We start from the raw sequence: 12784 nt of genomic DNA, 5'->3' as shown, positions 1-12784 counted from the left end.
CATCTATGGGATCTAATGCGCGCGCTGTTTCTTTGTCTCTGCGTGTAGTAGTTGAGAGAGCCAGTTTAAGGGCGGAGAAGAAGAAAGAAAAGAAAAGCAAAAACTGCAGCGCCGTGGTTTTAAAGCGCAGCCGTGGTAGAGAAACGGAATGCGACATAAGCGTGCGTAGCCACGATACGCACACGACAAACTGCCTTAAAATATTTAGACTTGAGGGAAAGCTTCGTTAGCAAACGATAGCACGGCAATCAGCACTCGAATATAATTTTAACCCTAATACTAATTGTAAATATTCATCTCATCTATGGGATCTAATGCGCGCGCTGTTGCTTTGTCTCTGCGTGTAGTAGTTGAGAGAGCCAGTTTAAGGGCGGAGAAGAAGAAAGAAAAGAAAAGCAAAAAACTGCAGCGCCGTGGTTTTAAAGCGCAGCCGTGGTAGAGAAACGGAATGCGACATAAGCGTGCGTAGCCACGATACGCACACGACAAACTGCCTTAAAATATTTAGACTTGAGGGAAAGCTTCGTTAGCAAACGATAGCACGGCAATCAGCACTCGAATATAATTTTAACCCTAATACTAATTGTAAATATTCATCTCATCTATGGGATCTAATGCGCGCGCTGTTTCTTTGTCTCTGCGTGTAGTAGTTGAGAGAGCCAGTTTAAGGGCGGAGAAGAAGAAAGAAAAGAAAAGCAAAAACTGCAGCGCCGTGGTTTTAAAGCGCAGCCGTGGTAGAGAAACGGAATGCGACATAAGCGTGCGTAGCCACGATACGCACACGACAAACTGCCTTAAAATATTTAGACTTGAGGGAAAGCTTCGTTAGCAAACGATAGCACGGCAATCAGCACTCGAATATAATTTTAACCCTAATACTAATTGTAAATATTCATCTCATCTATGGGATCTAATGCGCGCGCTGTTGCTTTGTCTCTGCGTGTAGTAGTTGAGAGAGCCAGTTTAAGGGCAGAGTAGTTGGAAGGCATACTTTCTAAGAAAAATGGCCGCTCAAGGAGAAGAGCGAACTCGAGCGGCTTTAGAGGCTAGGAAAACTGCCTTAAAATATTTAGACTTGAGGGAAAGCTTCGTTAACAAACTATAACACGGCAATCAGCACTCGAATACGACGAGAGAAATTACTGAGACGTGGAAAATTCCCTTGAAAAAAATCTGGTTTGCTAGACAAATGCTCGTATGTATTGGACCTCTTAAAAGATGAGGGGTGAAATATGCGCTCACCGAGAGGGCATCTTCAGCGCGAGACATCCACAAGGCACCTTACAGAGATGTGGAGAGCTTCGCGGCCGGAACGAAGCATCCCTTCTCCGCCGGCCAAGAGGGGGAAACGTGCTTTCCGATCGCTCAAGGTTGCGCGGACAACGCATAGCTCTAGCGTCTAGGAAAAGCTTAACCAGGTGCGATGGCGGCACGCATAGCGTGGGAAGCTAGCCGCCAGAATAACTATACCAAGGACTGCTGCTGATGAGGGCGAAGTACCTTCGTGTAATTATAATAACCCTAATAGGACTACTTTCGAAAAAAAAAAAAAAAGGAAACGGCCCAGAGGGCTATACTACGAGAGCTATGACTGATAGTTTTCTATATATATATATATATATATATATATATATTCATCTCATCTATGGGATCGCATTCGCGCGCTGTTTCTTTGTCTCTGCGTGTAGTACAGTTAAGAGAGCCAGTTTAAGGGCGGAGAAGAAGAAAGAAGAGAAAAGCAAAAACTGCAGCGCCGTGGTTTTAAAGCGCACCCGTGGTAGAGAAACGGAATGCGATATAAGCGTGCGTAGCCATGATACGCACACGACAAACTGCCTTAAAATATTTAGACTTGAGGGAAAGCTTCGTTAGCAAACGATAGCACGGCAATCAGCACTCGAATATAATTATAACCCTAATACTAATTGTAAATTCATCTCATCTATGGGATCTAATGCGCGCGCTGTTTCTTTGTCTCTGCGTGTAGTAGTTGAGAGGGCCAGTTTAAGGGCGGAGAAGAAGAAAGAAAAGAAAAGCAAAAAACTGCAGCGCCGTGGTTTTAAAGCGCAGCCGTGGTAGAGAAACGGAATGCGATATAAGCGTGCGTAGCCACGATACGCACACGACAAACTGCCTTAAAATATTTAGACTTGAGGGAAAGCTTCGTTAGCAAACGATAGCACGGCAATCAGCACTCGAATATAATTATAACCCTAATACTAATTGTAAATATTCATCTCATCTATGGGATCTAATGCGCGCGCTGTTTCTTTGTCTCTGCGTGTAGTAGTTGAGAGAGCCAGTTTAAGGGCGGAGAAGAAGAAAGAAAAGAAAAGCAAAAACTGCAGCGCCGTGGTTTTAAAGCGCAGCCGTGGTAGAGAAACGGAATGCGACATAAGCGTGCGTAGCCACGATACGCACACGACAAACTGCCTTAAAATATTTAGACTTGAGGGAAAGCTTCGTTAGCAAACGATAGCACGGCAATCAGCACTCGAATATAATTTTAACCCTAATACTAATTGTAAATATTCATCTCATCTATGGGATCTAATGCGCGCGCTGTTGCTTTGTCTCTGCGTGTAGTAGTTGAGAGAGCCAGTTTAAGGGCAGAGTAGTTGGAAGGCATACTTTCTAAGAAAAATGGCCGCTCAAGGAGAAGAGCGAACTCGAGCGGCTTTAGAGGCTAGGAAAACTGCCTTAAAATATTTAGACTTGAGGGAAAGCTTCGTTAACAAACTATAACACGGCAATCAGCACTCGAATACGACGAGAGAAATTACTGAGACGTGGAAAATTCCCTTGAAAAAAATCTGGTTTGCTAGACAAATGCTCGTATGTATTGGACCTCTTAAAAGATGAGGGGTGAAATATGCGCTCACCGAGAGGGCATCTTCAGCGCGAGACATCCACAAGGCACCTTACAGAGATGTGGAGAGCTTCGCGGCCGGAACGAAGCATCCCTTCTCCGCCGGCCAAGAGGGGGAAACGTGCTTTCCGATCGCTCAAGGTTGCGCGGACAACGCATAGCTCTAGCGTCTAGGAAAAGCTTAACCAGGTGCGATGGCGGCACGCATAGCGTGGGAAGCTAGCCGCCAGAATAACTATACCAAGGACTGCTGCTGATGAGGGCGAAGTACCTTCGTGTAATTATAATAACCCTAATAGGACTACTTTCGAAAAAAAAAAAAAAAAGGAAACGGCCCAGAGGGCTATACTACGAGAGCTATGACTGATAGTTTTCTATATATATATATATATATATATATATATATATATATATATATATATATATATATATATATATATATATATATATATATATATATATATATATATATTCATCTCATCTATGGGATCGCATTCGCGCGCTGTTTCTTTGTCTCTGCGTGTAGTACAGTTAAGAGAGCCAGTTTAAGGGCGGAGAAGAAGAAAGAAGAGAAAAGCAAAAACTGCAGCGCCGTGGTTTTAAAGCGCACCCGTGGTAGAGAAACGGAATGCGATATAAGCGTGCGTAGCCATGATACGCACACGACAAACTGCCTTAAAATATTTAGACTTGAGGGAAAGCTTCGTTAGCAAACGATAGCACGGCAATCAGCACTCGAATATAATTATAACCCTAATACTAATTGTAAATTCATCTCATCTATGGGATCTAATGCGCGCGCTGTTTCTTTGTCTCTGCGTGTAGTAGTTGAGAGGGCCAGTTTAAGGGCGGAGAAGAAGAAAGAAAAGAAAAGCAAAAAAACTGCAGCGCCGTGGTTTTAAAGCGCAGCCGTGGTAGAGAAACGGAATGCGATATAAGCGTGCGTAGCCACGATACGCACACGACAAACTGCCTTAAAATATTTAGACTTGAGGGAAAGCTTCGTTAGCAAACGATAGCACGGCAATCAGCACTCGAATATAATTATAACCCTAATACTAATTGTAAATATTCATCTCATCTATGGGATCTAATGCGCGCGCTGTTTCTTTGTCTCTGCGTGTAGTAGTTGAGAGAGCCAGTTTAAGGGCGGAGAAGAAGAAAGAAAAGAAAAGCAAAAACTGCAGCGCCGTGGTTTTAAAGCGCAGCCGTGGTAGAGAAACGGAATGCGACATAAGCGTGCGTAGCCACGATACGCACACGACAAACTGCCTTAGAATATTTAGACTTGAGGGAAAGCTTCGTTAGCAAACGATAGCACGGCAATCAGCACTCGAATATAATTTTAACCCTAATACTAATTGTAAATATTCATCTCATCTATGGGATCTAATGCGCGCGCTGTTGCTTTGTCTCTGCGTGTAGTAGTTGAGAGAGCCAGTTTAAGGGCAGAGTAGTTGGAAGGCATACTTTCTAAGAAAAATGGCCGCTCAAGGAGAAGAGCGAACTCGAGCGGCTTTAGAGGCTAGGAAAACTGCCTTAAAATATTTAGACTTGAGGGAAAGCTTCGTTAACAAACTATAACACGGCAATCAGCACTCGAATACGACGAGAGAAATTACTGAGACGTGGAAAATTCCCTTGAAAAAAATCTGGTTTGCTAGACAAATGCTCGTATGTATTGGACCTCTTAAAAGATGAGGGGTGAAATATGCGCTCACCGAGAGGGCATCTTCAGCGCGAGACATCCACAAGGCACCTTACAGAGATGTGGAGAGCTTCGCGGCCGGAACGAAGCATCCCTTCTCCGCCGGCCAAGAGGGGGAAACGTGCTTTCCGATCGCTCAAGGTTGCGCGGACAACGCATAGCTCTAGCGTCTAGGAAAAGCTTAACCAGGTGCGATGGCGGCACGCATAGCGTGGGAAGCTAGCCGCCAGAATAACTATACCAAGGACTGCTGCTGATGAGGGCGAAGTACCTTCGTGTAATTATAATAACCCTAATAGGACTACTTTCGAAAAAAAAAAAAAAGGAAACGGCCCAGAGGGCTATACTACGAGAGCTATGACTGATAGTTTTCTATATATATATATATATATATATATATATATATATATATATATATATATATATATATATATATATATATATATATATATATTCATCTCATCTATGGGATCGCATTCGCGCGCTGTTTCTTTGTCTCTGCGTGTAGTACAGTTAAGAGAGCCAGTTTAAGGGCGGAGAAGAAGAAAGAAGAGAAAAGCAAAAACTGCAGCGCCGTGGTTTTAAAGCGCACCCGTGGTAGAGAAACGGAATGCGATATAAGCGTGCGTAGCCATGATACGCACACGACAAACTGCCTTAAAATATTTAGACTTGAGGGAAAGCTTCGTTAGCAAACGATAGCACGGCAATCAGCACTCGAATATAATTATAACCCTAATACTAATTGTAAATTCATCTCATCTATGGGATCTAATGCGCGCGCTGTTTCTTTGTCTCTGCGTGTAGTAGTTGAGAGGGCCAGTTTAAGGGCGGAGAAGAAGAAAGAAAAGAAAAGCAAAAAACTGCAGCGCCGTGGTTTTAAAGCGCAGCCGTGGTAGAGAAACGGAATGCGATATAAGCGTGCGTAGCCACGATACGCACACGACAAACTGCCTTAAAATATTTAGACTTGAGGGAAAGCTTCGTTAGCAAACGATAGCACGGCAATCAGCACTCGAATATAATTATAACCCTAATACTAATTGTAAATATTCATCTCATCTATGGGATCTAATGCGCGCGCTGTTTCTTTGTCTCTGCGTGTAGTAGTTGAGAGAGCCAGTTTAAGGGCGGAGAAGAAGAAAGAAAAGAAAAGCAAAAACTGCAGCGCCGTGGTTTTAAAGCGCAGCCGTGGTAGAGAAACGGAATGCGACATAAGCGTGCGTAGCCACGATACGCACACGACAAACTGCCTTAAAATATTTAGACTTGAGGGAAAGCTTCGTTAGCAAACGATAGCACGGCAATCAGCACTCGAATATAATTTTAACCCTAATACTAATTGTAAATATTCATCTCATCTATGGGATCTAATGCGCGCGCTGTTGCTTTGTCTCTGCGTGTAGTAGTTGAGAGAGCCAGTTTAAGGGCAGAGTAGTTGGAAGGCATACTTTCTAAGAAAAATGGCCGCTCAAGGAGAAGAGCGAACTCGAGCGGCTTTAGAGGCTAGGAAAACTGCCTTAAAATATTTAGACTTGAGGGAAAGCTTCGTTAACAAACTATAACACGGCAATCAGCACTCGAATACGACGAGAGAAATTACTGAGACGTGGAAAATTCCCTTGAAAAAAATCTGGTTTGCTAGACAAATGCTCGTATGTATTGGACCTCTTAAAAGATGAGGGGTGAAATATGCGCTCACCGAGAGGGCATCTTCAGCGCGAGACATCCACAAGGCACCTTACAGAGATGTGGAGAGCTTCGCGGCCGGAACGAAGCATCCCTTCTCCGCCGGCCAAGAGGGGGAAACGTGCTTTCCGATCGCTCAAGGTTGCGCGGACAACGCATAGCTCTAGCGTCTAGGAAAAGCTTAACCAGGTGCGATGGCGGCACGCATAGCCCCGACATCGGTATGTAAATCTTCCGACGCCACAAAGACTGCTGTGCGACAGCACGTGCGGCTCAAAGAGCTAGTTGGGCTTAGCCATAGAGTTTCATGCAATAGTTACTATAGGAAACTCTGGCGCGAATGTCTACGGCAGGTGAAGTGACCGAGCGTGAGAATTATATGGGAAGCGCGTGGATTTGCCGAAACATCGTCTTTCTGGCTTCGAGCGGCTTCGTGACATGGGCAAACTCGTCATTTTCTACAGTGTATTGCGTAATAAAAAGATAAATAAACATTATTAAAATTGTCCGACGGCAGTATTCCAGCACATAGCCTCCGCACAGAAGCATGATATTGAAAGCATTGCGCCACGAATGCATGCATCGACGAGCGATATGAAACGCCCTTATGAATTTATCGCGAGCATGGCAGTGCCTTGAGATGCTTGGCGCGTTTCGATTTGGCCACCTCGACAAGTTCAATCGTTGCAATTAGTACCGATGGTGCGTGTTCGCAGCATCTTCTGCACTTCGAAAAGTATAGATTGGTCTGAAATGTATGACAATGAAGGCAAATAAAGCATACGAAGCCGCAAGAACGTCTGAATCCACAAGCAAGAAGATTAGATAAATCCACGTATTTGCATCATTGCCGTGGTGGGTTAACGACTGCAGCGCCATTGTTCCCTCTAGCATATTGTCGGAAACTCTACGGCGTGAACAGAAGTACATGTGCCATTGAGGCCACGTATTCCTCCGACTACAGAAATAGAAAGACCATGCAACAATATACGCTTCAGTGAAAGAAAGAGGCGCTTGAAAGCGTATATTTTTTTTACCAAGGATATTTAGGCTACTTTCGCTGTTTCATTTCGGCAGAGACCAGAGGCTGGTGATCAGGAAATCTGCAGGCTTAGTAAGTATGCTGTCCTGTTTCGAGCTATTCGGCAAAACAACAACGGCCACAACAAACAAACAAACAAACAAACAAACAAACAAACAAACAAACAAACAAACAAACAAACAAACAAACAAACAAACAAACAAACAAACAAACAAACAAACAAGTAAGCAAGCAAACAAACAAGCAAACAAACACCAAGAAAAGGAGCAGCAGAAACACCACATTGGCGCAGCACCACTTACCCCAAACTGTTTGCAGTAGATGCCCAGGGACTTGTACGCAGTGATCTTCTTAGGCAGCGTCAGTCGCACCTCGGCGTTCGTGTAGGCCTTCAATACTTTGTCGCTACGAGGTGACCATGGGCAATCAATCAATCAATCAATCAATCAATCAATCAATCAATCAATCAATCAATCAATCAATCAATCAATCAATCAGTCAGTCAGTCAGTCAGTCAGTCAATCAATCAATCAATCAATCAATCAATCAATCAATCAATCAATCAATCAATCAAGAAATCAGCCAGTCAGTCAATCAAGAAATCAAGAAATCAATCAATCAATCAATTAAGAAATCAGTCACTCAATCAATCAATCAATCAATCAATCAATCAATCAATCAATCAATCAATCAATCAATCAATCAATCAAGAAATCAGTCAAATAATCAACCAATCAATGAAGAAATCAGTCAGTTAATCAATCAATCACGGTCTGCTTGCTTCCGCTTAGCGTGTCTGCTCCCTCGCAGGGTAGTCAAGAAAATAATTTTCCACTGAAGCTGGCGTCTTCATTATTTCCGTGGCAGCTCCTTGACATTATTCTACTCCAGGTTTACGTACGAGCCAAAACATCCATACGCACCTTCCGTGTTCGTCGAGCAGCTTGTCCGCGTTGTTGTCCAGATCAGTATTGAAGCCGGCCCAGAAGTACGCCGCTGCGATGGCCAAATCATGCGATCGTGTCGAAAGGATTCGTTGGGGCTGTGCGGCAGGTGCAGTACTAGCACAGAAACTATGCTTAGAGGAGCACTGACATGCAGATTTTGGGCCCCGATGAATTTTTTTCTGCCCTTTTAGATGGCTATCTAACGAATATTTACGGCACGAAGCATGAATTTAATGAAACAGGCAAGAAATAAGTAATGACAAAATCCTTAGCGACCCGCCCGAAATGCGTGTCCGGTCAACACCACCTAGACAAGAGAAGGCCTGAGCGCTAGGAGAGTGACGTCACGGAGAAGAGGCCGGCGGTGTGCTCGGGGATACGGGTTGAATGAAGGGATCGCGCCCTTGTTGGCAACGTTAACCAGAGCGAAGTTATTGTTTTTTTAAGCATATTTGAGCAGATGGCCTGCAGCGAACAAAGGGTGTTCCAAGATTATTTTATTTATGCAAAACTATTTACGCGCTGCATTATTAAAGAAGCCCGTCCATAAAAATTGAAATGGTTCAACCTTAGAACTGAGAGCGAATTTCGGGTAAATGATGACAGCGAGCATGGCTTATATTGAAAAGTCACAGTGCTGCCCTCTTCTTCAGAGTAGCTTCTTTGCCTTGATTTATCGTCGGCGCCAAAGAGTTTGCCGTTCATGCGACCACAAGAGTTCTTCAACAAAATGTTAGCACTGCACCATAACACATATCTCATGACAACTTCACTGGTGTGCCCTTCTTCCCATTCGGGACACACGTATTTATTCCAGTCTAGATTAGGCTCTAAACGAATAATCTCGCTTTCGAGGCATCATTACATACAGTACCGCAGTCCACATATTTACAACACCTCAAATGAGTTTAGCAAAGTAGATGCAAAATATTCGTGCAACTATTTACAAAGAAACCGCTCCCTTATTCCGCAGAATTCCGGCTTTTCTCTTCTTTGCCTTAGTACTGGTACCCAATATTCCGTCATTGATCTTGCGGAAACATGACTGCATCATTTTTCGGCCCCGATTTGTAATTGCTCCAGCAATCGGGCACGCAACACTTAGTAGGCATATCCTGGCATGAACGTAATCCACATTCCGCGGCAATGAAGGCTTGCCGGACACACAACCGCAATCGCAGCACAAGCGCAGAGACTACATGCACGGTTAACCTCCAGAAAAGCCGCCGTGGTTCCTCAGTGGCTATGGTGTTGGGCTGCTGAGCACGAGGTCACGGGACCGAATACCGGCCACGGCGGCCGCATATCGACGGGAGGGGGAGGGAATGCGAAAACGCCCGTTTACTTAGATTTAGGTGCACGTTAAAGAACCCCAGGTGGTCGAAATTCCCGGAGTCCTCCACTACGGCGTGCCTCATAATCAGAAAGTGGTTTTGGCACGTAAAACCCCATAATTTAACGTTCAGAAAGAAAGTGCGCTCGGAAGCATGTCGCAGCATGCCATGACTCTTCCAACCCCGAAGTTATCCAAGGAGCGGCAGGGTTCCCGCAACTAATCGAATTGTTATCGCCGTCGTCGCCCACTCGGTCTTCCGCGTCTCATTTTCAACACAGGCTCGTAGCTTCGTAGCACGCTGCACGGAACTTGTATGTGGGTGTCTTGCATGACGCTGCTCAAGAGGAGAAGATACAGCCAGAAGGCCTTAAGTTCTCTAGAGGGTGTTGGTCCGGGGCAGCGAGGCTTCGGACGCGAAAAAAAAAAAAAAATAGAGAGAGAGAGAGAGAGAGGGAGAGGGGAGGGAGGCTCATCACCTGCACGAAAGCGTACGTGGCGGTGTCGCAAACAATTCTAAGGGATCCTGAAGCAATTTTGAGGATTTTATACAAACGCGCTGCGTCGTTAGGGTAGGTCCGCCTAATAATTATGCGGCGCATTTAAGCGTCACGCGTTAAGCATGCTATTTGCCATAAAATTTCAACGTTCATCGCTACCAATCTTAGCGCTACCATCTTAGCGGACAAGCGTGACGTCAGTCGGGTGGGCTATCCGTCTGGCTGCCCACGTTAGAAAGTATAGGAAGCTGAAGTTGCATGCTGAAATTCAACAGCAAGAAACTTGACTCGTTTGATGAGGAAGGCAAATAGCCGTGTTACGAAAGCACTTACGCCCTGATAAGTGGCTCAATAAAATTCCTACAGGTGCTTTACAGAGTCTGCGCAGCCCGAGTCCATGGACTGCGCTAAGTACCTTCCATGCCACGCAGCTGTTCGCCTGACCATTGAACCCGTCATACAATCAAAATATTGCTTACAGAAACAATTTTCGAGATTAATCTTCCCATGAATGCCTCCCTGCACAGCTGAGTAAGTATTGCCGCTTTCTGAAAGTACGCAAATTCAGTCGCCAAGTGGCAGTTCTGGTTATCGGTGATCGCATATAGATTACGAGATAGCGCTGCCACACTAATGTGTCACTCCGATCGTTTCGTTCTGAGTAGATTTAGAACAGCGACGTGTTTTGTACAGTACTCTTCTGTAAACGAAAAGAAAGCCTCATATCTTCCTCATACTTATTGAAGAAAATTAACTTAATTCCTGAATAAATAAATAAATAAATAAATAAATAAATAAATAAATAAATAAATAAATAAATAACTTCCTCTCTCTCGCATTAGTATGTGTCGTAATACTTTTCCTTTTCTTGGTCGTGACTGCAGGCTGTGCGAAAAGTCACTCTAGCCATCGTCGCCTGTCTTGCGATGCGCGAAACGGAAAATAATCGCGGGCGGAGACAATTAGTGAGATACAAGGTGGCAAGTACGAGCGATACCCACCGGGTCCTTTGCCATCGTAGTTGAGGCCGGTGATGACGACGCTGGTGTCGTTGGCGGCGTACACGGTGCCCGTGAAGCTGTGCGCGTTCGTTTTTACGGGGCCGATAGTCTTGCCGTAGTACACGCTCGAGACGACTGCGAGGAGAGAGAGAGAGAGAGAGAGAGAAAGAACATTTATTCGGACCATCGAGGTGGTTGCTCTTGAGGTCGAGTGGGTGGTGTCCTCATTCCAGGACTCCACTCGCCATGGCTGCTCGGCGTACTTGCTGGACGAGAACTTCTTGACCCGCCAGGGTATCGCCGGTCAGCTGTACCTACCACCGCTCAAATGACGTGCTAGGCATCTTTAAGTGTTGAGGTTTGCCCCCGCACCCCCACGAGATGTGGAAGAGTGTAGGACTGCGAGGATAAAGCGGGGGAGCCGGGCCCATCAGAGGCCGCGTACTCACGCAACAACTGACCACGCACGGCCAGGCCAGCAACACTGTCCAGCAACACTGGCCAGGCCAGAAACACAGCCAGCAACATTGTCCAGGAAGCACCTGACGGTGCTTCCTGGACAGTGTTGGTAGCCTAGCGAAAAAGTCGCAGTATTTAGCGAGTTTTTTTTTTGTCACCTAAACGACAACATTGCTTTTTGGCTTTGTAGCCGTGGCGATTTCAATAGCGACCTTGTTTAGTGATGTAAATGGCCAGTAAATTGCCCGGAATGATAGCTCAACGGACTTTCGTTAATCTCAATGCGCTACCAATCTTTTATTTCAAGGGACATTCAGGCAGCTTCATTAATCTCTACTTTTAGGAGAAAACAAACCGAAGAGCTAGTCAGAGAGCCAACTGGATCCATCAAAGCTATACTTTTCTAGGCTAGACACAATGTTGAGATGATGCCATAATATATACATGAAGTTTTTGTTTCCCCTTTTTCCAGTGCCGTCAATTACTCACCGGCTCAACGTGTAATCTAAAGCTGTGGTTTGCAATGTAATCAGCAAGTAGGCATGGCAGGATTAAAGCACAGAAAAGGCAAAGTTTCCACCTAGCCATCATCGTAATCATCACTTGGCAATTTTACGTCAAAAACGCAATATTTGGGGGCGCAAGCCAGTGGCCTCGTACATATAGTATTTCCAGATGACTCTGCTAATAGATACTGCTAGCGCAAGGGACAAACAACTCGGTCGAATATTAAAAAAAATAAATAGAAGTGCATATCCCACGCACTCCTGGAATTATTGTTGCGCGATGCCGGTAACTAGCTATCAGCACCGCTTGCAGTTCCTAAATGGGCCACCAGATGGCGCACAATGTCCACACAAGGTAGAGGTACTGTACATGCTGCCGAAGGTAAGCACATACAGTACATCTAGTATGAGGTAGGGAGCCGTATGAGGCGAGCAACTCTGTATTGACAACGTGAAAGTGACGGCACAACGGCGACGAAAGTGTGGCGGCTTTATGCATGACACCGCTTCATTGTACTGCGGCGAAAGGACGTTACAACCTGTTTCGTTACGACATGGACCCATGCTCATTGTCAGATTGCGTCTCGTTGAGGCACTGCATACCGTAGGAGAAAAATGGGGGAAAACTGGAGCGCTGTGGCATTTATAATCAAATTGTTGCGACACGACACGACGTACGCGCCAAGCGATTCAAAGCACCAACTTACACTCGGCAAGGAGAGTGTTGAGA

The 12784-nt window shown here is 45.1% G+C and overlaps 1 protein-coding gene across 1 annotated transcript in view; it reads right to left on the bottom strand.

The window, feature by feature from the left end:
* Window positions 1–11854, bottom strand: part of LOC129385733 (protein Skeletor, isoforms B/C-like) — a 37223-nt gene extending 25369 nt beyond the window's left edge. The window contains exons 1-3 of the mRNA XM_072289222.1: window positions 11090–11854; window positions 8232–8304; window positions 7611–7713 (exon numbers count right to left, since the gene is read on the bottom strand). Of these exons, the coding sequence (XP_072145323.1) occupies window positions 7611–7713; window positions 8232–8304; window positions 11090–11276 (363 nt within the window). The 5' untranslated portion in view covers window positions 11277–11854. The remainder of the gene's footprint in view (window positions 1–7610; window positions 7714–8231; window positions 8305–11089) is intronic.
* Between the last annotated feature and the right edge of the window lie 930 nt (window positions 11855–12784).

The sequence above is a fragment of the Dermacentor andersoni genome, chromosome 7, assembly GCF_023375885.2.
Source record: "Dermacentor andersoni chromosome 7, qqDerAnde1_hic_scaffold, whole genome shotgun sequence".
NCBI lineage: Eukaryota > Metazoa > Arthropoda > Arachnida > Ixodida > Ixodidae > Dermacentor > Dermacentor andersoni.
Note: the sequence above shows the minus strand (reverse complement) of the source record. Positions and strands in the feature narration are given on the sequence as shown.